The sequence below is a fragment of the Oncorhynchus masou genome, chromosome 29, assembly GCF_036934945.1.
Source record: "Oncorhynchus masou masou isolate Uvic2021 chromosome 29, UVic_Omas_1.1, whole genome shotgun sequence".
In the NCBI taxonomy this organism is placed as follows: Eukaryota; Metazoa; Chordata; class Actinopteri; order Salmoniformes; family Salmonidae; genus Oncorhynchus; species Oncorhynchus masou.
Window position 1 is genome coordinate 81,849,178 of NC_088240.1, and position 27,973 is coordinate 81,877,150.

At 43.3% G+C, this 27,973-nt stretch overlaps 1 protein-coding gene across 2 annotated transcripts; it reads left to right on the forward strand.

Moving 5' to 3' along the window:
- The first annotated feature begins 1,326 nt into the window (after positions 1–1,326).
- Positions 1,327–27,241, forward strand: LOC135520741 (uncharacterized). 2 transcript variants are annotated; one of them, XM_064946509.1, is made up of 7 exons: positions 1,327–1,482; positions 2,257–2,399; positions 2,693–2,818; positions 25,787–25,912; positions 26,194–26,221; positions 26,395–26,466; positions 26,918–27,241. In XM_064946509.1, exons 1-7 carry the CDS (start codon positions 1,425–1,427, stop codon positions 26,980–26,982), a joined length of 618 nt encoding a protein of 205 aa, XP_064802581.1. In that variant the 5' UTR covers positions 1,327–1,424; the 3' UTR covers positions 26,983–27,241. The 2 variants fall into 2 exon arrangements, with proteins under 2 accessions (XP_064802581.1, XP_064802582.1); XM_064946510.1 differs by lacking the exons at positions 25,787–25,912; positions 26,194–26,221; positions 26,395–26,466; positions 26,918–27,241 and adding exons at positions 4,677–4,704; positions 4,877–4,948; positions 5,601–5,673; positions 9,782–15,211.
- Positions 27,242–27,973: the final 732 nt, after the last annotated feature.

Below are 27,973 nucleotides of genomic sequence, written 5' to 3' on the forward strand. Positions count from 1 at the left end.
TAATCACTAACCTTTGATGATCTTCATCAGATGGCACTCATAGGAATTCATGTTACACAATACATGTATGTTTTGTTTGATAAAGTTCATATTTATAGGCAAAACTCTCAGTTTACATTGGCGCATTATTGTTCAGTATATTTTGCTTCCAAAACATCCGGTGATTTTGCAGAGAGCCACATCAATTTACAGAAATAGTCATCATAAACTTTAATATAAGATACAAGTGTTATGCACAGAATTAGAGATATACTTCTCCTTAATGCAACCGCTGTGTCAGATTTTTTAAAAACTGTATGGATAAAGCAAACCATGCAATAATTTGAGTACGTTTAGGATGTTTTTATCATAAATCTTCAATAATGTTCCAACCGGAGAATTCCTTTGTCTTTAGAAATACAATGGAGCGCAAGCCAACTCTCACGTGAGCGAGCGTGATCAGCTCATGCCACTCTGGCAGACCTCTGACTCAGTCAGCTCCCATTTCCCCCTCCTTCACAGTAGAAGCATCAAACAAGGTTCTAAAGACTGTTGACATCTAGTGGAAGCCTTAGGAAGTGCAATATGAACCCATAGACATTGTATATTGGATAGGCAATGAGTTCAAAAACTACAAACCTCAGATTTCCCACTCCCTGGTTGGATTTTTCTCAGGTTTTCGCCTGCCATATGAGTTCTGTTATACTCACAGACATCATTCAAACAGTTTTAGAAACTGAGTGTTTTCTATCCAAATCTACTAATGATATGCATATATTAGCAACTGGGCCTGAGTAGCAGGCAGTTTACTCTGGGCACGCTTTCATCCAAAGTGAAAATGCTGTCCCCTATCCCAAACAGGTTTTAATATAGGGAATTTGAAAATATTTATAATTTTACTTTCAATACTTAAGTATCAAAAGTAAATGTAATTGCTAAAATATACTTGAGAATTTAAAGTAAATGTAATTGCTAAAATATTAAAACCAAATACTTTTAGACTTTTACTCAAGTAGTATTTTACTAGGTAACTTTCACTTTTACTTGAGCAATTTTCTATTAAGGTAACTTAACTTTTACTCAAGTATGACAATTGGGTACTTTTTCCACCATTGTACATATATATAACTTTCATTTTTCTTTATTTTTAAAAGAAATGCCATGGCGTTCGTTGTACAACATATGACTCGCAATCTGCAACCAAGACATTTTTACCTGCGACATTGATTTCAAAGTATATCAATGGTCGTGAAAATGACGAACATGGCAACTCTACTATGAGTTGTATTTACGTCACCGTGCAGACCATATTAAGAAGCCGCATGATATTTTTTGGTCACCCCACCGTGAAAAATCGACCACAACACCGCCTACCAAAGGGCTCTTCGGCTCGATTCTTCCCGGCTGACGTTACATACACTTTATCGCCGTTTCTGTTAGTTAAAATGATTATTCCGACAACTTCTGGTTCTGACATTTTGTGGAAACTGAACTGCGCGTACAGTAAGTGGAAATTTTACAGCATGGCGATACATTTTTGCATACAACTTTTACACTTATTGCAATGTGACGACGGTTACGATAAACAATTGTGTGTGTTTTTTCTCAGCTGTTCCGCATCTGTAGGTTATTGGGTATGCTCGCATTGTAAACTGCGTAACGTTACATGTATGTTACACACTTATTGAATTGTATCCGATTTTATCAACGTATTTGTATAAACGTGATGATATGGGTTTTGTTAGGACCACCGCACATTTTTTACATGTGTTTTTAGGACGACGTTATTTCATAAATTGGGAGGAACGTACCTTTTTTTGTAACTGACCATTCATTCCATGTTAAAACAAAGCTACCAATGGGGCGAAATTACGCTCCTCCACGTAGGATGATTTGTACATTACAGTAGTAGGTACCATGCTAGTACCAAGCAAGCAAATCCAAGTCTATGGGGGGAGGCAGTTACAGTATATAGGCTTAGTGGAGCATGTGAGAGGAACTCGGACACAATTCAAGCATATTGATGGTATGTTTGATTACTTTCCCCAATCTCCTCCCAACACAATAACTCTCCAATTCCACAAACAATTTAGTCTGTTGTTCAGTTTTTTTTTCCATGCTGCATGTCTCCAACAATGCACAGACACATTGTGCCTGTGCTGTGTGGTGAGATTCCCTGCTTTGATTTATCTTTCGCCTAACATGATGCAACACTAACAAAATGAAATGTTGTGATTGATGGAGTAAATTTGTAACTAAGTTCTCTCTTTTTCACAGTCCTAGTGGGGTGTCTGCTGCCTGTTGTAGACACGCACAACAATAATTGTAAGGTGATCCAACATCCTAACTATACAACGACCTATGAACTACCTGAATCTCTGCCTTTGGCCAATTGCGAGACCCAGTGGTTGGATGAAAACGTGAGTGACAGCAGAAGCTACTTACAATATGATGACTCATTAAGGAGTGGTAAAATGTTCAAGTAATTGTAACCCTGGTTCTAAAGAGATTCAGCCTTCTGCTCCAGCACAGCATCAACATAACCCACCTGATTCAACTAATCATGTTCATGATAAGCAATGCAGTGTTAGTGCTGAGCTTGAACAAAAGCCTGCACACCCAGTAGTTCTTTATGACTAGGAGTTGGGAAACACTGAACTACAGTACTTTATGTTAAACCTTTGACTTATGTTGTCTATTTTACTTTATTTAGATGACTGTTCTTGCCAATGACAAAGAGAGAGATGAAAACTGTACTTTGGCTCAGACCAGTCACTCCATCACTGTCTTAGGCTGCCTGGACAGACTGACCTACTCAATGGACTGCATGCTGACTGTGGTATGTTACTGTTACTGATGTGGTTACTCTAGTGTGTCTGTTGGATCTGATGAAGCACGGACATGGTTTAAGACACACCAATAAGATCATGTATGTGTCTATGTCGTAGTTTGTCTACACCCCAGTTTAACATGTTAGTAAGGACGGGTGGGAGGGATGAAGTTGACGTCTGAAGTTTACATACACCTTAGCCAAATACATGTAAACTCAGTTTGTCACAATTCCTGACATTTAATCCAAGTAAAGATTCCCTGACTTAGGTCAGTTAGGATCACCGCTTTATTTTAAGAATGTGAAATGTCAGAATAATAGTAGAGAATTATTTCAGCATTTATTTCTTTCATCACATTCCCAGTGGGCCAGAAGTTTGCATACACTCAATTCATATTTGGTAGCATTGCCTTTAAATTGTTTAACTTGGGTCAAATGTTTCAGGTAGCCTTCTACAAGCTTCCCACAATACGTTTGGTGAATTTTGGCCCGTTTCTCCTCACAGCTGGTGTAACTGAGTCAGGTTTGTAGGCCTCCTTGCTCGCACACGCTTTTTCAGTTCTGCCGACACATTTTCTATAGGATTGAGGTCAGGGCTTTGTGATGGCCACTCCAATACCTTGACTTTGTTGTCATCAAGCCATTTTGCCACAACTTTTGAAGTTTGTTTGGTGTCATTGTCCATTTGGAAGACCCATTTGCAACCAAGCTTTAACTTCCTGACTGATGTCTTGACATGTTGCTTCTATATATCCACATCATTTTTCTCCCTCATGATGCCATCTATTTTGTGAAGTACACCAGTCCTTCCTGCAGCAAAGCACCCCCACAACATGCTGCCACCCCTGTGCTTCACATTTGGGATGGTGTTCTTCAGCTTGCAAGCCTCCACCATTTTCCTCCAAACATAACGATGGTCATTATGGCCAAACAGTTCTATTTTTGTTTCATCAGACCAGAGAACATTTCTCCAAAAAGTACAATCTTTGTCCCATGTGCAGTTGCAAACCGAAGTCTGGCTTTTGGTTTTGGAGCAGTGGCTTCTTCCTTGCTGAGCGGCCTTTCAGGTTATGCCAATATAGGACTCGTTTTACTGTGGCTATAGATACTTTTGTACCTGTTTCTTCCAGCATCTTCACAAGGTCCTTTGCTGCTGTTCTGGGATTGATTTGCACTTTTCGCACCAAAGTACGTTCATCTCTAGGAGACAGAACGCATCTCCTTTCTGAAGGGTATGACGGCTGCGTGGTCACATGGTGTTTATACTTGCGTACTATTGTTTGTACAGATGAATGTGGTACCTTCAGGCATTTGAAATTGCTCCCAAGAATGAACCTGACTTGTGGAGGTCTACAATTTTTTTTCTGAAGTCTTGGCTGATTTCCTTTGATTTTCCCATGATGTCAAGCAAAGAGGCACTGAGTTTGAAGGTAGGCCTTAAAATACATCCACAGGTAGACCTCCAATTGACTCAGGCTAATTGACATCATTTATCAGAAGCTTCTAAAGCCATAACATTTTCTGGAACGTTCCAAGCAGTTTAAAGGCACAGTCAACTTAGTGTATGTAAACTTCTGACCCACTGGAATTGTAATAGTGAATTATAAGTGAAATAATCTGCCTGTAATCAATTGTTGGAAAAATTACTTGTGTCATGCACAAAGTAGATGTGCTAACTGACTTGCCAAAACTATAGTTTGTTAACAAGAAATTTGTGGAGTGCTGGAAAAAAATGAGTTTTAATGACTCCAACCTAAGTGTATGTAAACTTCAACTGTATGTCATGTGAGTGTTGGTATGTCCTGACATGTTCAATCAGGACATCTCACTCTGTCCTCTTTTCAACCAGTTTTTTTCTCTCTTACAGGCACCATTTTGGGAGGTGCAGTGCCTCAGTGAGTAAACACACACACTAAGAACAAAGCTGCTAGAGGCTGTTGTATGAATGAGTGACAGGGTGTGACATGGGAAGTTTGTCACATCATTGACAGAGCATAGCAGCAGTCATTTTTTTTGTGGTGTGGCAGACAAATGACTGATTAATATCTTTTATTTTGTGTTCTCCAGCTAACTGCAGTCATGGACCTTACAAACCTGCCACCAATCGCCACAGTAATGACCATGTCCCCATCAATCAAGGTTAGAGTAATACAGTTTCACCTTTTCAATCTGACACTGCTTGTTGTACTGTAGCTAATCGGATTGCTTGCATTGAACCCGGTTCAAAGAAAAGACCCAGCTCTTTCACTCTATTGGACTGTCTTGGGGAAACAGGAAGATATAACCGTTGACGTTACTCATCAACAACTTGGTGTGTTGTCACTTTAGCACTCTCCCCTCTCTCCCTGTGTTTACATCATGGTTCACTTTAATATGGCTCAACTGTTTATTGTCTCACATTAGCTTATCAGCAGGTGTGTTTATCTACTTTAATAGGACCATATTTAACCTCAGAGACTCCGCTTGGCTCAGAAAGAGTGTTACAGCTGAGATAACCACAGATTATCAGCTCTCTGAGTTGACTCAATTCACTACCTCTTTATCTTGCAATTAAACACTTGAATAACACTCCACTGCTGTGCTGTCTATAGAGTGAGGCAATGACAGAGCAGAGGCACTCAGGTTAAACAACACAGATTGAGTGTTAGTCAGATCTCTGGCACTCAGGCTAAACAACACAGATTGGGTGTTAGTCAGATCTCTGTAATTGATCTGTAACTGGATTGGGGAGGTTTTCTGTGTGCTCAGTCTCTCTCTCTCTCTCTCTCTCTCTCTCCTCTCCCATAAACAGATGCTAGGAACCACACTGTTGTCTGGGTGCTGATGGGTGTGGTTGGAGTCGCCGTGTTACTGCTGGGTTTGAAGTCAGCATATGTATTAAAGAGGCATGGATGGATGAATATACGGATTGGATTGATATATGGATTGGATGGATGTATATACTAGAGTTTGACCAATTATGATTTTAATGCCGATACCGATAATTGGAGGACCAAAAAAAGCTGATACCGATTAATCGGCCGATTTTTGTTTTTATTTATTTGTAATAATGACAATTGCAACAATACTAAATCAACACTTATTTTAACTTAATATATTAAATCAATTTAGCCTCAAATAAATGAAACATTTTCAATTTGGTTTAAATAATGCAAAAACAAAGTGTTGGAGAAGAAAGTAAAAGTACAATATGTGCCATGTAAAAAAGCTAACGGTTAAGTTCCTTGCTCAGAACATGAGAACATATGAAAGCTGGTGGTTCCTTTTAACATGAGTCTTCAACATTCCCAGGTAAGAAGTTTTAGATTGTAGCTATTATAGGACTATTTCTCTCTATACCATTTGTATTTCATATACCTTTGACTATTGGATGTTCTTATAGGCACTTTAGTGTTGCAAGTGTAACAGTATAGCTTCCGTCCCTACCTGGCCTCGAACATGAACACATCGACAACAGCCACCCGCGAAGCATCATTACCCATCGCTCCACAAAAGCCGCGGCCCTTGCAGAGCAAGGGGAACAACTACTTCAAGGTCTCAGAGCGAGTGACGTCACCAATTGAAATGCTATTAGTGCACACCCCGCTAACTAGCTAGCCATTTCACATCAGTTACACCAGCCTAATCTCGGGAGTTGATAGGCGTGAAGTCATAAACAGCTCAATGCTTGAAGCACAGCGAAGAGCTGCTGCAAACCCACGAAAGTGCTGTTTGAATGAATGCTTACAAGCCTGCTGCTGCCTACCACCGCTCAGTCAGATTGCTCTATAAAATATCAAATCATAGACTTAATTATACCATAACTCACAGAAACACGAGCCTTAGGTCATTAATATACAAATCAGCTGGGCTTGACAATCTGGACCCTCTATTTCTGAAACTGTCCGCCGCCATTGTCGCAACCCCTATTACCAGCCTGTTCAACCTCTCCTTCGTATCGTCTGAGATCCCCAAGGCTTGGAAAGCTGCCGCGGTCATCCCCCTCTTCAAAGGGGGAGACACCCTGGACCCAAACTGTTAGACCTATATCCATCCTGCCCTGCCTCTCTAAGGCTGTGCAATCCGGTTTCCGAGCCGGTCACGGGTGCACCTCAGCCACGCTCAAGGTACTAAACGATATCATAACCGCCATCGATAAAAGACAGTACTGTGAAGCCGTCTTCATCGACCTGGCCAAGGCTTTCGACTCTGTCAATCACCATATTCTTATCGGCAGACTCGGTTTTTCTAATGACTGCCTTGCCTGGTTCACCAACTACTTTGCAGACAGTTCAGTGTGTCAAATCGGAGGGCATGTTGTCCGGTCCTCTGGCAGTCTCTATGGGGGTACCACAGGGTTCAATTCTCGGGCCGACTCTTTTTCTCTGTATATATCAATGATGTTGCTCTGGCTGCGGGCGATTCCCTGATCCACCTCTACGCAGACGACACCATTCTGTATACTTTTGGCCCTTCCTTGGACACTGTGTTATCTAACCTCCAATCTAGCTTCAATGCCATACAACACTCCTTCCGTGGCCTCCAACTGCTCTTAAACGCTTGTAAAACCAAATGCATGCTTTTCAACCCTTCGCTGCTTGCACCCGCACGCCCGACTAGCATTACCACCCTGGATGGTTCCGACCTAGAATATGTGGACATCTATAAGTACCTAGGTGTCTGGCTAAACTGCAAACTCTCCTTCCAGACTCATATCAAACATCTCCAATCCAAAATCAAATCTAGAGTCGTTTTTCTATTTTGCCTACAAAGCTTCCTTCACTCACGCCGCAAAACTTACCCTAGTAAAACTGACTATCCTAACGATCCTCGACTTCGGCGACGTCATCTACAAAATAGCTTCCAATACTCTACTCAGCAAACTGGATGCAGTTTATCACAGTGCCATCCGTTTTGTTACTAAAGCACCTTATACCACCCACCACTGCGACCTGTATGCTCTAGTCGGCTGGCCCTCGCGACATGTTTTCGTCGCCAGACCCACTGGCTCCAGGTGATCTACAAGTTTATGCTAGGTAAAGCTCCGCCTTCTCAGTTCACTGGTCACGATGGCAACACCCACCCGTAGCACGCGCTCCAGCAGGTGTATCTCACTGATCATCCCTAAAGCCAAAACCTAATTTGGCCGCCTTTCCTTCCAGTTCTCTGCTGCCTGTGGCTGGAACGAATTACAAAAATCTCTGAAGTTGGAGACTTTTATCTCCCTCACCAACTTTAAACATCTGCTATCTGAGCAGCTAACCAATCGCTGCAGCTGTACATAGTCCATCGGTATTCAATTTACCTACCTCATCCCCATACTGTTTTTATTTTATTTTTCTGCTCTTTTGCACACCATCTCTACCTGCACATGTTCATCTGATCATTTATCACTCCAGTGTTAATCTGCTAAATTTTAATTATTCACTCCTATGGCCTATTTATTGCCTACCTCCTCGTGCCTTTTGCACACAATGTATGTAGATTCTTTGTTCTACTATGTTATTGACCTGTTTACTCCCATGTGTAACTCTGTGTTGTTGTCTGTTCACACTGCTATGCTTTATCTTGGCCAGGTCGCAGGCTAGTTGAGAACAAGTTCTCATTTGCAACTATCTGGTTAAAAAAAGGTGAAATAAATAAATATGGTCAAATCCGGACACTATCATTTAGAAAACAAAACGTTTATTCTTTCAGTGAAATAAGGAACAGATCCGTATTTTATGCAGTGGGTGGTGCTTAAGTCTAAATATTCCTGTTACATTGCACAACCGTACGCCATAATTACGTAAAATTCTGGCAACGAGCCAGGCGACCCAAATGCTGCATGTACCCGGACTCTGTTGCACAGAACTCAAGAGAAGTGACAGAATTTCCCTAGTTACATGAAATTCATGTTAGCAGGCAATATTTACTAAATATGCAGGTTTAAAAATATATACTTTTAAGAAAGGCGTTGATGTATATGGTTAAGTTTTGGTGCAACAGTGCTTTTTTTAGAGAATGCGCTTGTTAAATCACCCGTTTGGCGAAGTAGGCTGATAAATTAACAGGCATCGCATCGATTATATGCAAGCAGGACAAGCTAGATAAACTAGTAATATCATCAACCATGTCTAGTTAACTAGTGATTATGTTAAGATTGATTTTTTTTTATAAGATATGTTTAATGCTAGCTAGCACCTTACCTTGGCTCCTTGCTGCACGCGCATAACAGGTAGTCAGCCTGCCACGCAGTCTCCTCGTGGAGTGCAATGTAATCGGCCACGATCGGTGTCCAAAAATGCTGATTACCGATTGTTATGAAAACTTGAAATCGGCCATTCCGATTAATCGGTCGACCTCTAGTATATACGGCTTGGATGGATGGATGTGTATACGGCTTGGATGGATGGATGTGTATACGGCTTGGATGGATGGATGTGTATACGGCTTGGATGGATGGATGTGTATACGGCTTGGATGGATGGATGTGTATACGGCTTGGATGGATGGATGGATGTGTATACGGCTTGGATGGATGGATGGATGTGTATACGGCTTGGATGGATGGATGGATGTGTATACGGCTTGGATGGATGGATGGATGTGTATACGGCTTGGATGGATGGATGGATGTGTATACGGCTTGGATGGATGGATGGATGTGTATACGGCTTGGATGGATGGATGGATGTGTATACGGCTTGGATGGATGGATGGATAAATGGATACGGCTTGGATGGATGGATGGATGTGTATACGGCTTGGATGGATGGATGGATGTGTATACGGCTTGGATGGATGGATGGATGTGTATACGGCTTGGATGGATGGATGGATGGATGTGTATACGGCTTGGATGGATGGATGGATGGATGTGTATACGGCTTGGATGGATGGATGGATAAATGGATACGGCTTGGATGGATGGATGGATAAATGGATAGGAATGTGTATGTGTAGAGTGAAAATATTGCTAAATATGTTTGTACTATACTCTTATTTTTATAGATGTGTCTGCAAGACATGGAACACGACGTCGACCCAACACTGTTCCTCAGTGTGACGCTGGCTGGCTGGCTGGATGTTTGGGTTGGTGGATGGGGGGGATGGTTTATTGCAATGCAACTGTTTGAGTGTTTAAGAGTTTCCTGTAATGGTCCTGTGGCATGACATAGCACGTGTTACATTCTGAGACAGCTTTAGTAAACTCATTCTGACTGTGGAAGTCTAGAGTCTCCTTCAGCTGCACCAGCGAGTGCACAATGAGTAACTAGGCATTATACAAACTATTATAAAATATTACTACTCTGGGAAATAATGTCTCAGAATAATATCTCTTGTGGTTTTGAAGAATCATATACGGGTTACATGAATACTGTCTCAAGGATATGATCAGGGTTAGATTTCAGACCCCTTAATATATACACTATATATGATCAGGGTGAGACGTCAGACTACTCCCTCTACCCCCTAATATATACAATATATATGATCAGGGTGAGACGTCAGACTACTCCCTCTACCCCCTAATATATACAATATATATGATCAGGGTGAGACGTCAGACTACTTCCTCTATCCCCTAATATATATGATAAGGGTTAGACGTCAGACTACTTCCTCTATCCCCTAATATATATGATAAGGGTTAGACATCAGACTACTTCCTCTACCCCCTAATATATACAATATATGATAAGGGTTAGACATCAGACTACTTCCTCTACCCCCTAATATATACAATATATGATCAGGGTGAGACGTCAGACTACTCCCTCTTCCCCCTAATATATATGATCAGGGTTAGACGTCAGACTACTTCCTCTACCCCCTAATATATACAATATATGATCAGGGTTAGATGTCAGACTACTCCCTCTTCCCCCTAATATATATGATAAGGGTTAGACGTCAGACTACTTCCTCTATCCCCTAATATATATGATCAGGGTTAGACGTCAGACTACTTCCTCTATCCCCTAATATATGTGATCAGGGTTAGACGTCAGACTACTTCCTCTACCCCCTAATATATACAATATATGATCAGGGTGAGACGTCAGACTACTCCCTCTTCCCCCTAATATATATGATCAGGGTGAGACGTCAGACTATTCCCTCTACCCCCTAATATATATGATCAGGGTTAGACGTCAGACTACTTCCTCTATCCCCTAATATATATGATCAGGGTGAGACGTCAGACTACTCCCTCTATCCCCTAATATATATGATCAGGGTGAGACGTCAGACTACTCCCTCTACCCCCTAATATATATGATCAGGGTGAGACGTCAGACTACTTCCTCTATCCCCTAATATATACAATATATATGATCAGGGTTAGACTTCAGACTACTCCCTCTACCCCCTAATATATACAATATAAATGGATACTACATTGAAAGATGACTTCTGTTCGCCATATATTGTTTTATTGATCAGAATATATATTGTTTTATTGATCAGAATATACTCTATGTACCTATTTGCAGAACACACATTTCAGTTGAATGCATTCAGTTGTACAACTGACTAGGTTGTCTTTCCCTTTATTTTGTATAATATTGTAAATGCTGTACTCAAATTTATACATAATAATGTATTTCATTATATATATACACACACACACACCTCAGTATGTGATTAATATTATGCACAATAATTGTGCCAAATGAAGAAAATGCAACTTACATTGCAAGGTTGGGGTCACTTCCTTTTCAATTCAGCCAATTCAGGAAGTATACTGAAATTCAAATTTCACATTTCTCAAATTGGAATTTCAGTTTACTTCCTGAATTGTCTGAATTGAAATGGATTTGACCCCAACCCTGACTTAACCATATGTGTTAAGAGTAAGTCTAGAGTAAGACATTCTTTTGAGATTGAAACCATTGTGGATTTGAGGGAGACCTATGAAATGTTTTGTTTTTTTGTGTGATCATTCCATGGGTTACTGTCCTTACATGCTATATACAGTTGAAGTCGGACATTTACATACACTTAGGTTGGAGTCATTAAAACTCGTTTTTCAATCACTCCACAAATTTCTTGTTAACAAACTATAGTTTTGGCAAGTCGGTTAGGACATCTACTTTGTACATGACACAAGTAATTTTTCCAACAATTGTTTACAGACAGACTATTTCACTTATAATTCACTGTATCACAATTCCAGTTGGTCAGAAGTATATACACTAAGTTGACTGTGCCTTTTAAACAGCTTGGAAAATTTCTGAAAATGATGTGATAGGCTAATTGACATAATTTGAGTCAATTGGAGGGTTACCTGTGGATGTAATTCAATACCTACCTTCAAACGCAGTGCCTCTTTGCTTGACATCATGGGAAAATCAAAAGAAAGAAGATCCTGGAGGAAACGGATACAAAAGTATCTATATCCACAGTAAAATGAGTCCTATATCGACAACCTGAAAGGCCGCTCGGCAAGGAAGAAGCCACTGCTCCGAAGCCACTGCTCCAAAACCACCATTAAAAAAAGCCAGACTTCGGTTTGCAACTGCACATGGGGACAAAGATTGTACATTTTGGAGAAAGGTCCTCTGGTCTGATGAAACAAAATAGAACTGTTTGGCCATCGTTATGTTTGGAGGTGGAGGCTTGCAAGCCGAAGAACACCATCCCAACCGTGATGCATGGGGGTGGCAGCATCATGGTGTGGGGGTGTTTTGCTGCAGGAGGGACTGGTGCACTTCACAAAATAGATGGCATCATGAGGCAGGACAATTATGTGGATATATTGAAGCAACATCTCAAAACATCAGTCAGGAAGTTAAAGCTTGGTCGCAAATGGGTCTTCCAAATGGACAATGACCCCAAGCATACTTCCAAAGTTGTGGCAAAATGCTTTAAGGACAACAAAGTCAAGGTATTGGAATGGCCATCACAAAGCCCTGACCTCAATCCTATAGAAGATTTGTGGGAAAATTTGAAAAAGTGTGTGCGAGCAAGGAGGCCTACAAACCTGACTCAGAGCTGGTGGAACTGTCAGGAGGAACTTATTGTGGGAAGCTTGTGGAAGGCTTCTGGAAATGTGTGACCCAAGTTAAACAATTTAAAGGTAATGCTACCAAATATGAATTGAGTGTATGTAAACTAATGACCCACTGGGAATGTGATGAAAGAAATAAAAGCTGAAATAAATCACTCTACTATTATTCTGACATTTCACATTCTTAAAATAAAGTGGTGATCCTAACTGACTTAAAACAGGGACTTGTTACTAGGATTAAATGTCAAGAATTGTGAAACTGAGTTTAAATGTATTAGGCTAAGGTGTATGTAAACATGACAAAGCTAAAACAAGTTTTAGAAATGTGTGTGTGTGTGTGGGTCGGTGGGTGTATATCTATATATCTATCACAGTTAAATAAGTATTCAGACCCTTTACTTTGTTGAAGCACTTGGCAGTAATTACAGCCTCAAGTTGTCTTGGGTATGACTACAAGCTTGGCACACCTGTATCTGGAGAGTTTCTCCCATTCTCTACAGATCCTCTCAAGCTCTATCAGGTTGGATGGGGACTGTCGCTGCACAGCTGTTTTTATTTCTCTTCAGAGATGTTAAATCATGTTAAAGTCCGGGCTCTGGCTGGGCAACTCAAGGACATTCCGAGACTTTTCCAGAAGCCACTCCTCTGTTGTCTTTCTTGGCTGTGTGCTTAGCGTCGTTGTCCTGTTGGAAGGAGAACCTGCTCCAGAGCGCTCAAGACTTCATCAAGGTTCTCTCTGTACTTTGCTCACTTCATTTTTCCCTCGATCCTGACTAGTCTCCCAGTCCCTGCTGCTGAAAAACATCCCCACAGCATGATGCTGCCACCACCATGCTTTACTGTAGGTATTGTTTCATGTTTCCTCCAAATGTGAGTTCAATCTTGGTTTCATCAGACCAGAGAGTCTTGTTTCTCATGGTCTGAGAGTCCTTTAGGTGCATTCTGGCAAACTCCAAAATGGCTTTCATGTGTCTTCTACTGAGGAATGGCTTCTGTCTGGCCACTCTACCAAAAAGCCCTGATTGGTCGAGTGCTGCAGAGATGATTGTCCTTCTGGAAGGTTCTCCCATTTCCACTGAGGAACTCTGGAGCTCTGTCAGAGTCACCATCAAGTTCTTGGTCACCACCTTGACCAAGGCCCTTCTCCCTCGATTGCGCAGTTTGGCCGGGCGGCCAGCTCTAGGAAGAGTCTTGGTGGTCCCAAACTTTTTCCATTTAAGAATGGAGGCCACTGTGTTCTTGGGGATCTTCAATGCTACAGACATTTTTTTAGTACCCTTCCCCAGATCTGTGCCTCAACACAATCCTGTCTTGGAGCTCTACGGACAATTCCTTGAACCTCATGGCTTACTCTGACATGCACTGTCAACTGTGGGACCTTTAAATAGACAGGTGTGTGCCTTTCCAAATCATGTATAATCAATTGAATTTACCACAGGTGGACTCCAATTAAGTTGTAGAAACATCTGAAGGATGATCAATTGAAACAGGATGCACCTGAGCTCAATTTTGATAGCAAAGTTTCTGAATACTTATGTAAATTAGGTATTGATGTTTTTATATTTTATACATTTGCTAAAATTTCTAAAACCTGTTTTTGCTTTGTCATTATGGGGTATTGTGTGTAGATTGAGGAGAAAAAGCATTAATTTAATACATTTTAGAATAAGGCTGTAATGCAACAAAATATGGAAAACTCAAGGGGTCTGAATACTTTCCAAATGCATTGTATTTTCACTGTCTTCGAGTACTTATTATTTTAGTCAGTTCCATTTTATTTAATCAACAGTGTGTTGACCAACTGTGTGGAAATTAAAAGCTGGATGAGTTAAATGCAGTTGAGACCTTGGGCTCTATTCAACCTGTATCGCTGAAGCCTTACAGATTGTGCAATATACATTTTAAAGGTAATTTCTGTTTAAAGCGACATGCAAAGCTTACCGTGAATGCAGTCTTCACTAACGTGGGAACATTGCCTTTAAATTTCAATCGCGCTGTAATGCTGAACTTCTGCGATACGGCTTGAATAGAGCCCCTTATCTCAGTCTTAACACGCCTTTCTTATCATCATCCCAATAATTATTTGAGCAGCCCTACCGCCAAACCTGTTACGGAAGTCCCCTGATTTCCAATGCTGTGAGGGAGGGAGGGAGGTAGTGCCCGAGAAGGCCCTCTCTTTCTTGCTCTCTCTCCACCTCCCCCTTTTCCCCCTCTCTCTCTCTGAACTCACCAATGACAGGTCAGAACAAACAGTTCATAACTCATCATGTTATCCATCTTTATATCAGTCTTTACTTTGCCCTACTGCTGTTCAACAGCTTCTTTTTAAAGATTAAACCATTTATGATGTGTTAAGTTCTGTCTTAATTTTAGTGGTTGCTGTTTCTCGTGCTCATTTTCACTTTTAATAAACTTCATGAATGTAAGCAGAGAGTGTATGGTAATTCTTCTCTATCGATTTTACAATTATTGTACCCATGCCAAACCTTAAGTTACCCAGAACATGGGCAAGTAGAATGGTAACAGAGCAAAATATAAAAACAACACTTTATCAACCCTTTATATATATATATATAATCAAATCTAGGGGAGTGTGTGCCGAGTGTGTGCGCATACAATAGCCTATATTACACATTTATTGAATTGTATCAGATTTTGCTAACCTCTTCTGTGACGAGGTACATTTCTACAGTATCTTTTAGAACCTGTCTATTTCATAAATTGTGAGGAACGTGCTTTTCTTGTAATTGATCATTCATTTTAAATTGAACAAACATACAAATGAAGATGGCAATACATAATACATAGCCTACTAATATACATTGAAGGATGGCCATTGAATGAGCCGGAGTAGGCTTTTAATGGAATCGCGAGCTCTCTTCCGTCAGCGATACACACCATAGGTTACAGTACTATATGTGTCACCCCAATATGTTTCCTGACTCACCCCACATTCCTGCACTACAAATGCTGACCCAGTACGTCCTGTCCTTGGATCTTTTGAACCATCTGTGTAAAGGGCCTCACAATCCTGATACACAGTATCCAGATGTCTTAAACAAGTCAGATGGATCAACACCCTTCCTATCTGTGTGTAGTCTCTCCAACACTTCTAGATCAACTACTGGAGGCGGGAGTAGCCATGATTGGTTTACAGGAGTAGCTACAGTTGGACTAAACCTTCCATACAGTCCATTCGCCTGGGTATTACTCCTTCCCCGTCAGACAGCGTACCTTAATTAGCACCTTCTCACACTTTCAAATCACATTTTATTGGTCACATACACATGGTTAGCAGATGTTAATGCGAATGTAACGAAATGCTTGTGGTTCTAGTTCCGACAGGGCAGTAATATCTAACAAGTAATCTCACAATTCTCCAACAACTACCTAATATACACAATTCTAAAGGGGTTAATGAGAATATGCACATATAAGTATATGGATGAGCGATGGCCGAGTGGCATAGGCAAGACGCAATAGATGGTATAAAATACAGTTGTCACGCCCTGACCTGAAATATCTGTTTTTTTTAAATATTTTGGTTAGGTCAGTGTGTGACACGGGTGGATACTCTAGTTTTTGTATTGTATTGTCTAGTGCTTTGTAGGTCTAGGTATTTGTATGTTTATTGTGGCTGTTTTCAGAAGTCCACAATCATCTCCTTTGTTTTGTTGATGTTGAGTGAGTGGTTGTTTTCCTGACACCACACTCTGAGTGTCCTCACCTCCTCCCTGTGGGCTACATCATCATTGTTGGTTGTGTCGTCTGCGAACTTGATGATTGAGTTGGAGGTGTGCATGGCCACGCAGTCATGGGTGAACAGGGAGTACAGGAGAGGGCTGAGCACGCACCATTGTGGGGCCCCAGTGTTGAGGGTCAGCGAAGTGCAGATGTTGTTTCCTACATTCACCACATGGGGGTGGCCCGTCAAAGTCCAGGACCCAGTTGCACAGGGCAGGGTTGAGACCCAGGGCCTTCAGCTTGATGATGAGCTTGGAGGGTACTATGGTGTTGAATGCTGAGCTGTAGACAATACATTTTTATTTAATGTTTTTAACCTTTATTAACTAGGCAAGTCAGTTAAGAACATATTCTTATTTACAATGACAGCCTAGGAACAGTGGGTTAACTTGTTCAGGGGCAGAACGACAGATTTTTCCCTTGTCAGCTTGGAGATTCGATCTAGCAACCTTTCGGTTACAGGCCCAACACTCTAACCACTAGGCTACCTACCGCCCCAGTCAATGAACAGCATTCCTACATAGGTTTTATTGTTGTCCAGATGGGATAGGGCAGTGTGATGGCGATTGGGTCATCTGTGAATCTGTTGGGGCGGTATACAAACTGAAGTGGGTCTAGTGTGGCTGGTTTGTCTGGAAGCGTGACGGCGGTGTCTGTGAAGTGGGTGTTGTTTTATTTTTGTAGTCTGTTATTTCCTGTAGACCCTGCCACATAAGACATTGAATTGCGACTCCACCTTGTCACTGCACCGGAATTTCGCTTGTTTGATTGCCTTGCAGAGGGAATAATTACACCGTTTATTTTCAGCCATATTTCTAGACCTCTTTCCAGGGTTAAATGCAGTGAATCACGCTTTCAGTTTTGCGTGAATGCCGCTATCCATCTACGGGTTCTGGTTAGGGTAGGTTTTAATAGTCACAGTGGGTACAACATCTCCAATGCACTTCCTTATAAACTCACTCACAGAGTCAGTGGCTGACCAGAACATATTCCAGTCTGCATGATCAAACCATCTTGAAGCGTGGCTTCCGATTGGTCAGAATAGCGTTGAATGGTTCTCGTCACTGGTACATCCTGTTTGAGTTTTTGTCTATAAAACGGTGTTTCTCTGGAAGGCAACCCTTGCTCGAATTTCGTCTACCTTGTTGTCAAGAGACTGGACATTGGTGAGTAGTATGCTCGGCAGCGGTGAGCGATGTGCTCGTCTACGGAGCCTGACCAGGAGGCCGCTCCGTCTGCCCCTTCTACTGCGCCGTTGTTTTGGAATTACTGGGATTAGACCCATTGTCTTGTGTGGTGGTCCAAACCGAGGTAAACATCATTGATCATAATTGACAACAACCGAGGTCTAATCACGCTCCCCGGCCGTGTACCGTTATCCACCAGGTAGCTGACTAATAGAGACTTCCTCACCTGGATAGACCTTCCAAACAAGAAATTGTTTATCCAGTTGTATGTTCTTCCTCCAACCTCCATAATATCAAGCTTGATTAACAACCCCTCCTTCCACATGTCTCAGCCTCCAGTATTTATGCTGCAGTAGTTTATGTGTCGGGGGGCTGGGGTCAGTTTGTTATATCTGGAGTACTTCTCCTGTCCAATTCGGTGTCCTGTGTGAATCTAAGTGTGCGTTCTCTAATTCTCTCCTTCTCTCTCTCGGAGGACCTGAGCCCTAGGACCATGCCCCAGGACTACCTGACATGATGACTCCTTGCTGTCCCCAGTCCACCTGGCCGTGCTGCTGCTCCAGTTTCAACTGACCTGAGCCCTAGGACCATGCCCCAGGACTACTTGACATGATGACTCCTTGCTGTCCCCAGTCCACCTGGCCGTGCTGCTGCTCCAGTTTCAACTGTTCTGCCTTATTATTATTCGACCATGCTGGTCATTTATGAACATTTGAACATCTTGGCCATGTTCTGTTATAATCTCTACCCGGCACAGCCAGAAGAGGACTGGCCACCCCACATAGCCTGGTTCCTCTCTAGGTTTCTTCCTAGGTTTTGGCTTTTCTAGGGAGTTTTTCCTAGCCACCGTGCTTCTACACCTGCATTGCTTGCTGTTTGGGGTTTTAGGCTGGGTTTCTGTACAGCACTTTGAGATATCAGCTGATGTACGAAGGGCTATATAAATAAATTTGATTTGATTTGATATCATACACCTTCTCCACATCAAAAGACAGTTACAATAGTCTCCTTGTTCACCTGAGCCTTCCTGACCTCTGCTTCTAAGCAGAGCACTGGGTCCATAGTTCCCCTCCCCTTCCTGAACCCACTCTGATGTGGCGATACTCACTCCCTGTTCTCCAGGAAGTAAGTTAGCCTCTCCGTAATCATGCGTTCCATAATCTTACATACAGTGGGGCAAAAAAGTATTTAGTCAGCCACCAATTGTGCAAGTTCTCCCACTTAAAAAGATGAGGCCTGTAATTGTCATCATAGGTACACTTCAACTATGACAGACAAAATGAGGGGAAAAAAATCCAGAAAATCACATTATAGGATTTTTTATGAATTTATTTGCAAATTATGGTGGAAAATAAGTATTAGACAGCGACGACAGCAGCAGCAACAGCATCAGCAGCAACAACAGCGGCCAGCATCACAGGACTCCTGAACATGGGAGGAGATTTTGAACAGAAAAGGACCCTGGGCACAGGCTGGGGAATATCGCCGCCCCAAAGCAGAGCTGGAGGCAGCGAAAGCTGAGCGGTGGTGATATGAGGAGGCAGCACGGCAGCGCGACAGGTACGAGAGGCAGCCCCAAAACATTTTTGGGGGGCTAAGCATGGTAGCAGACCTGAGCTCACTCCTCGTGCTTATTATTATATTATTATAAGCAGCGCGTTACTGGTCAGACACCGTGTTATGCGGTTAAGCGCACAGTGTCGCCAGTACGTGCCCATAGCCCGGTGCGCTATAGGGCTGCCCCCCGAGAGTGTCATGCGAGTGTGGGCATCCAGCCAGGGCGTTTGGTGCCTGCTCAGCGTGTCTGGTCGCGGTACTCCGTTTCGGTCCAGGGTATCCTGCGCCGGCTCTGCGTGCTGTGTCTCCGGGGCGCTGGAAGGGTGCTCCGCTCGTGCCGGGCAAACGTGGAGCCTAAGGGAGAGGTGCGCGTAGTAGGCACTAGATCTCCCGTGCTTACCCACAGCCCGGTTCAACCTGTGCCTGCACTCTGGAGGGTCCGGGCTAGAGTAGTTATCCAGCCTGGGGGAGTGGTGCCAAGGCTGCGCACCAGAGCTCCAGTGCTCCCCTACAGCCCGGTCCTTCAGGTGCCTCCTCCTAACACCAAGACTCCTGGAGGTCTCCCCGGCCTGGTGGGTCCTGTGGCAGCCCCACGCACCAGGCTGTCTCTCTGTCTCCTCCCTACTGGTGTTCCTATCTGTCCAGAGCCACCTAGCATGCTGTCTAGCATAGAGCCGCCGAAGTCATGAGTCTCCCCTCAGTCCTGAGCCGCCGGAGTCTCCCCTCAGTCATGAGCCGCCGGAGTCTCCCGTCTTGTCATGAGCCGCCGGAGTCTCCCGTCTTGTCATGAGCCGCCGGAGTCTCCCGTCTGTCATGACCCGCCGGAGTCTCCCGTCTGTCATGAGCCGCCGGAGTCTCCCATCTAGCATGGAGCCGCCGAAGTCATGAGTCTCCCCTCAGTCATGAGCCGCCGGAGTCTCCCTTCTGTAATGAGCCGCCGGAGTCTCCCCTCAGTCATGAGCCGCCGGAGTCTCCCGTCTGTCATGAGCCGCCGGAGTCTCCCGTCTGTCATGAGCCGCCGGAGTCTCCCGTCTGTCATGAGCCGCCGGAGTCTCCCGTCTGTCATGAGCCGCCGGAGTCTCCCTTCTGTCATGAGCCGCCGGAGTCTCCCGTCTAGCATGGAGCCGCCGGAGTCTCCCGTCTAGCATGGAGCCGCCGGAGTCTCCCGTCTAGCATGGAGCCGCCGGAGTCTCCCGTCTAGCATGGAGCCGCCGGAGCCGCCATTCAGCCAGGATCGGCCGGAACCGCCAGGATCTGCCAGTGTCGTCAGCCAGTCCGGAGCTGCCATTCAGTCCCGAGCTGCCCCTCAGTCCCGAGCTGCCCCTCAGTCCAGTGGGGCCATTTAGCAGGGTCGCCGTGTTTAGGAGGCAACGGAGGCTGACAATGAGGCGGAGAAAGACTGTGGTGAAGTGGGGTCCACGTCCCGCGCCAGAGCCGCCACCGCGGACAGACGCCCACCCAGACCCTCCCCTATAGGTAAAAAAAACAAACACACGGTACTGTTTTGGGTTTCGTTCATTCCACGTTTCTTGTTTTTGTATTCAGTTGTATTCATGTTAAGTATTTCTTATTAAAAGAACCATGGACACTAACCACGCCGCATATTGGTCCTCCGATCCTTCTCGCCTCTCCTCTTCGGAAGAAGAGGAGGAAATCCCTTACAGAGCTATGCACTTGAACAAATGCTTTGGTCATCCTCTCTGCCTTCTCCTCATCCTTTACTGCCACATCCTTCCTTCTCGTCAACATTGGATAATCCCACTCCCTTCTGACCCCACTCATACCTTAATCATCCCCCACACTTCTCCCACAGGTGTCGCCCTTCCAATGGTGTCGCAGAACCGACGCCAACATGACCTCTTTACCTGACGGATAGTTCTCCTCACCAGGGCCTGGGCCTGCTTATACTGAATCAGATGTTGGAAGTTATACGTCCTTTTCAGGACTCTAAATGCCCTGTTCCTACTCCTCACCATTGCCCCACACTCCTCCGTCAAATCAAATCAAATTTTATATTTCACATACACATGGTTAGCAGATGTTAATGCGAGTGTAGCGAAATGCTTGTGCTTCTAGTTCCGACAATGCAGTAATAACCAACAAGTAATCTAACTAACAATTCCAAAACTACTGTCTTATGCACAAAAGTGTAAGGGGATAAAGAATATATACATAAAGATATGAATGAGTGATGGTTTCCTCCTCCTCCCTGAACTCTTAGGTAGCTGCCCCCACTAATGCTGTTCTCTCCCAGTTATTTATACCATTCACATTCCCTCTCATATCCACCCGATCCATCACCTGCTCACTCAGCTCCTGAAACTGACCCCACTTTGCCCTTCCAAAACAACCACCTGCCTTCTCCATCTACTGACACCTCCTCTTCCAGCACCTCCACCACCACATATTCCTGTTCAATGCCTTTGCCTAGCATCCTTTAAGGATGTCATTGCTTTATGAAGGTGGCACCCTCCCCCCGACATGTCTGTCCCTACGAACCACTACATATCCTTGTATGATAAACTCCACAGTAGGTTTGAGCCATGTTTCCTGCACACAAATCACATCAGGCTTAGCTGGCATATCTACAATGAACTGCTTGAACTCCATTCCATTGTAGTACTACCACTACCACCATAACTAAGATCCAGTAATATATTACTCCACCCTCGGCTGATCGAGATTATCTCAAACCTCGATCCTCTTCCTATGTCAACCCTGTCACACCGAGATGTTACCCAGCCGCTTTCACAATTAGCTGAATCCTCTCTGTTTTAGACTATATTTTACCAGTGCTATTGATAACTCCTGCTATGAACGTCACCAGCTTCTCTTATCTATGTATACCATATCGCCGCCCACCAGCCCCGTAATCCCGTCTAGATGCTCCTACCCGTCTCTCCCTTGAACCTGTATCTCCCTGGACATGGACCACCCTCACTGCCTCAGCATATGACCTCCATCTCTCCACTCTCACTTGTTGCACCTCCACTGCCTGCTTCATTGCCTCACACCCAACACATGCCACACTATGAACATGGGCTATCTACTCAAACTCCACCCCTTGTTGCTTGCAATCTTTGAACATTCACTAGAATGCCTCCTCTCAGGTTGTCGCTTACCTCTTTATTACAAACACTCACAGGGACTCCTGTTATCACCCCATTAATCCACTGCTTCCCTGCTTGATCAGTCCAGCTGCTCGACACCACCTTACGCTTCCCTATTTGCTTCACTCAGAGCACTCAGGGCTCAGAACTCACCCTTGTGGGGCTCCAGTGTTGAGGATCAGAGGGGTGGAGATGTTGTTACCTACCCTCACCACCTGGGGCCGGCCCGTCAGGAAGTCCAGCAACCAGTTGCACAGGTCGGGGTCGAGATCCAGGGTCTCGAGCTTGATGACGAGTTTGCAGGGTACTATGGTGTTAAATGCTGAGCTGTAGTCGATGAACAGCATTCTCATATAGGTATTCCTCTTGCGTCGTCTGTGGACCTATTTGGGGCGGTAAGCAAATTGGAGTGGGTCTAGGGTGTCAGGTAGGGTGGAGGTGATATGGTCCTTGAATATTTTCTCAGAGTACTTCATGATGACGGATGTGAGTGCTACGGGGCGGTAGTCGTTTAGCTCAGTTACCTTAGCTTTCTTTGGAACAGGAACAATGGTGGCCCTCTTGAAGCATGTGGGAACAGCAGACTGGGATAAGGATTGATTGAATATGTCTGTAAACACACCAGCCAGCTGGTCTGCGCATGCTCTGAGAATGCGGCTGGGGATGCCGTCTGGGCTGCAGCCTTGCGAGGGTTAACACGTTTAAATGTTTTACTCACTTCGGCTGCAGTGAAGGAAAGTCCACAGGTTTTGGTAGCTGGCCATGTCAGTGGCACTGTATTGTCCTCAAAGCGAGCAAAGAAGTTATTTAGTCTGTCTGGGAGCAAGACATCCTGGTCCGCAACGGGGCTGTTTTTTGTTTTGTAATCCGTGATTGACTGTAGACACTGCCACATACCTCTTGTGTCTGAGCCGTTGTATTGCAACTCTACTTTTTCTCTATACTGACGCTTAGCTTGTTTGATTGCCTTGTGGAGGGAATAGCTACAATGTGTGTATTCGGTCATGTTTCCGGTCACCTTGCCCTGGTTCAAAGCAGTGGTTCGCGCTATCAGTTTTGCGCGAATGCTGCCATCAATCCACGGTTTCTGGTTTGGGAATGGTTTAATAGATGCTGTGGGTACGACATCGCCGATGCACTTTCTAATGAACTCGCTCACCGAATCAGCGTATTTGTTGTTGGACGCAATGCGGAACATATCCCAATCCATGTGATCGAAGCAGTCTTGAAGCGTGAAATCAGATTGGTCGGACCAGCGTTGACAGACCTGAGCGCGGGAGCTTCTTGTTTTAGTTTCTGTCTGTACGCTGGAAGAAACAAAATTGAGTCGTGGTCAGCTTTTCCGAAAGGAGGGCGGGGGAGGGCCTTATATGCGTCGCGGAAGTTAGAATAACAATGATCCAGGGTTTTACCAGCTCTGGTTGCACAATCGATGTGCTGATAGAATGTAGGGAGTCTTGTTTTCAGATTAGCCTTGTTAAAATCCCCAGCTACAATGAATGCAGCCTCAGGATATGTGGTTTACAGTTTACATAGAGTCAAATAAAGTTTGTTCAGGGCCATCGATGTGTCTGCTTGGGGGGAATATATACGGCTGTGATTATAATTGAAGAGAATTCCCTTGGTAGATAATGCGGTCGACATTTGATTGTGAGGAATTCTAAGCCAGGTGAACAGAAGGACTTGAGTTCCTGTGTGTTGTTATGATCACACCACGTCTCGTTAATCATAGGGTAGCCTAGTGATTAGAGCATTGGACTTGTAACCGGAAGGTTGCAGCCGGAAGTAACTTGTAACCGGAAGTAACTTGTAACCGGAAGTAACTTGTAACCGGAAGGTTGCAAGTTCAAACCCCTGGCCTGACAAGGTACAAATCTGTCGTTCTGCCCCTGAACAGGCAGTTAACCCACTGTTCCTAGGCCGTCTTTGAAAATAAGAATTTGTTCTTAACTGACTTGCCTGGTTAAATAAAGATAAAATAAAAAATAAGGCATCCAACAACCTAACTTTACGAATCACCGCCTTTGGTCAATTGCAAGACCCAGTGGTTGGATGAAAACGCGAGTGACAGCAGAAGCTACCTACAATATGACAACTTATTAACCTCTAGCGTCGGGCAATCCCGTGTCCGGGAGCGTAATCATAGCCTCAAGCTCATTAGCATAACGCAACGTTAACTATTCATGAAAATCGCAAATGTAATGAAATAAATATATTGGCTCCCAAGCTTAGCCTTTTGTTAACAACACTGTCATCTCAGATTTTCAAAATATGCTTTTCAACCATAGCTGCACAAGCATTTGTGGAAGAGTATTGATAGCTAGCATAGCATTAAGCCTAGCATTCAGCAGGCAATTTTCACAAAAACAAGAAAACAATTCAAATAAAATAATTTACCTTTGAGGAACTTCAGATGTTTTCAATGAGGAGACTCAGTTAGATAGCAAATGTTCAGTTTTTCCAAAAATATTATTTGTGTAGGAGAAATCGCTCCGTTTTGTTCATCACGTTTGGCTAAGAAAACCCCACGAAAATTCAGTCATTACAACGCCAAACTTTTTTCCAAATTAACTCCATAATATCAACAGAAACATGGCAAACGTTGTTTAGAATCAATCCTCAAGGTGTTTTTCCACATATCAATTCGATGATAAATCATTCGTGGCAGTTGCCTTTCCCCTCTGAACCTAATGGGAAAGCGGACGCAGCTGGAGATTGCGCAATAATTTTGACGGAGGACACCAAGCGGACACCTGGTAAATGTAGTCTCTTATGGTCAATCTTCCAATGATATGCCTACAAATACATCACAATGCTGCAGACACCTTGGGGAAACGACAGAAAGTGTAGGCTCATTCCTGGCGCATTCACAGCCATATAAGGAGACATTGGAACACAGCGCATTCAAAATCTGGGGCATTTCCTGTATGAAATTTCATCTTGGTTTTGCCTGTAGCATTAGTTCTGGGGCACTCACAGACAATATCTTTGCAGTTTGGGAAACGTCAGAGTGTTTTCTTTCCAAAGCTGTCAATTATATGCATAATCGAGCATCTTTTCGTGACAAAATATCTTGTTTAAAACGGGAATGTTTTTTTATCCAAAAATTAAAAGAGCGCTCCCTATATCGAAGAAGGTAAGGAGTTACATCTGTTGGTACAAATTTCTAAGTAATTGTAACCCTGGTTCTAAAGAGCTACAGCCTATTGCTCCAGCCTAGCACAGATATCGCCCACCTGGTTCAACTAATCATGGTCTTGATGAGTAATACAGTGTGTTAGTGCTGAGCTTGAACAAAAGCCTGCACACCCAGTAGTTCTTTATGACTAGGAGTTGGGAAACACTGAACTACAGTACTTTATGTTAAACCTTTGACTTATGTTGTCTATTTTACTTTATTTAGATGACTGTTCTTGCCAATGACAAAGAGAGAGATGAAAACTGTACTTTGGCTCAGACCAGTCACTCCATCACTGTCTTAGGCTGCCTGGACAGACTGACCTACTCAATGGACTGCATGCTGACTGTGGTATGTTACTGTTACTGATGTGGTTACTCTAGTGTGTCTGTTGGATCTGATGAAGCACGGACATGGTTTAAGACACACCAATAAGATCATGTATGTGTCTATGTCGTAGTTTGTCTACACCCCAGTTTTTAACATGTTACCTACTTCATCAGGAAGGACAGGGGTGGGAGGGATATGTCATGTGAGTGTTGGTGTAAATCCTGACATGTTCAATCAAGACATCTACTAGAATATTTTCTTTCTCTCTGTCCTCGTTTCAAACAGTTTTTTCTCTCTTACAGGCACCATTTTGGGAGGTGCAGTGCCTCAGTGAGTAAACACACACACTAAGAACAAAGCTGCTAGAGGCTGTTGTATGAATGAGTGACAGGATGTGACATGGGAAGTTTGTCACAGTTGACAGACAGTATTAGCAGCAGTACTTTTATTGTGGTGTGACAGACAAATGACTGATTCATTACTTTTTATTTTGTGTTCTCCAGCTAACTGCAGTCATGGACCTTACAAACCTGCCACCAATCGCCACAGTAATGACCATGTCCCCATCAATCAAGGTTAGAGTAATACAGTTTCAACTTTTTAAACTGACACTGTAATCTGACACTGCTTGTTTTACTGTAGCCAAACCAGATACTCAAACCAGATACTCAACTAGTCTAAAGGCCAGTTTTATTGCTTCTTTAATCAGACGACAGTTTTCAGCTGTGCTAGCATAATTGCAAAAGGGTTTTCTAATGATCAATTAGCCTTTTAAAATGATAACCTTGGATTAGCTAACACAACATGCTATTCGAACACAGGAGTGATGGTTGCTGATAATGTAGATATTCCATAACAAATCAGCCGTTTCCAGCTACAATAGACATTTACAACATTAACAATGTCTACACTGTATTTCTGATCAATTTGATGTTATTTTAATGGAAAAAACATTTGCTTTTCTTTAAGAAACAAGAATATTAGTAAGTGACCCCAGACTTTTGAATGGTAGTGTTTCTGTTGTAGAATTAGACTACTGTCAAGTCTACTCCCCCTCCTCCCCTCCGGTGTTCACATCGCCGGTATACTAACCACCTGTCCTGGGATCCATCATTACGCACACCTGGCAACCATCATTATGCACACCTGCAGATCATCATGATACTCACCTGGACTCCATTACATCCATTGCATTCTCTCTTTTGAAATCACCATTTTGTGTAACACATGTCATATTGTGTTGGCCCGCTAGGGACCTGTTTCATTGTACTAAGTTCTAATCAATGGTCTAGACTCTGTTTGTGTGTCTTATATCATTTTAGCTTATTAGTAAATAAATAATCAATTCAATAGTATGGATTTATTTAGTGAGACTCGGGTTTGTGCAGATTCCCAGATTATGTGACGTTCAGAATGAGACTGTAGAGGAAATTGATTAATTAGCGACTGTTGTAAAAGTTAATTTAGGAAATTGAAACTCAAAGCCAAAACTTTCCCAAGGTTAATGAGTTAATAATTACCTGATTAATTTAATCACGTAATTATAAACAGTTAATAATTCGATGAACAGCAGTCGTCACATCAATGCAACGTTACAACACTGTTTTCATCTCCTATTCCATTTTCCCATTACTTTACGGGTATCCTGGAGACTGTTTTGTGTGTAAAGTCCCAAGCCTTGCTGAAACTTCAGAACTCGTCTGTAGAGTACTGGAGACCATTGTCTGAGTAAAGGATGTCAGGTATCCCATAGCATGCAAATTGTGTCTTCAGTTTTCTAATGACCGTTTGACTGTGTTCTCAATGGTTCACTTCCCAGAAGTTGGAGAGATAATCTACTGTGACCATGTAGTCGCTGTAGTTGAACTGGAACGGGTCTGTCCCGTATTTTTCCCAGGGACGCTTTGGTGCTTCGTGTGGCCTCAGCATCTCTTCCTGCTGCATCACACCCCACATGCAGTGCAGGTGCTACATTGTGCCATGTATGTTCTCAGCTGTGCGTTCATGCCTGGCCAGTAGACACATTCGCGAGCTCTTCTCTGTTCCTATGTGTGAGGAATGGATTCTCTGCATTATCTCTGA

Coding starts and splice junctions, on each gene's coding strand:
- LOC135520741 (XM_064946509.1), top strand. CDS start 1,425: ATGATTATTCCGACAACTTCTGGTTCTGACATTTTGTGGAAACTGAAC. Junction 1,483..2,256: donor GAAACTGAACTGCGCGTACA/GTAAGTGGAAAT, acceptor TCTTTTTCACAG/TCCTAGTGGGGTGTCTGCTG. Junction 26,467..26,917: donor CCATGTCCCCATCAATCAAG/GTTAGAGTAATA, acceptor TTTCTGTTGTAG/AATTAGACTACTGTCAAGTC.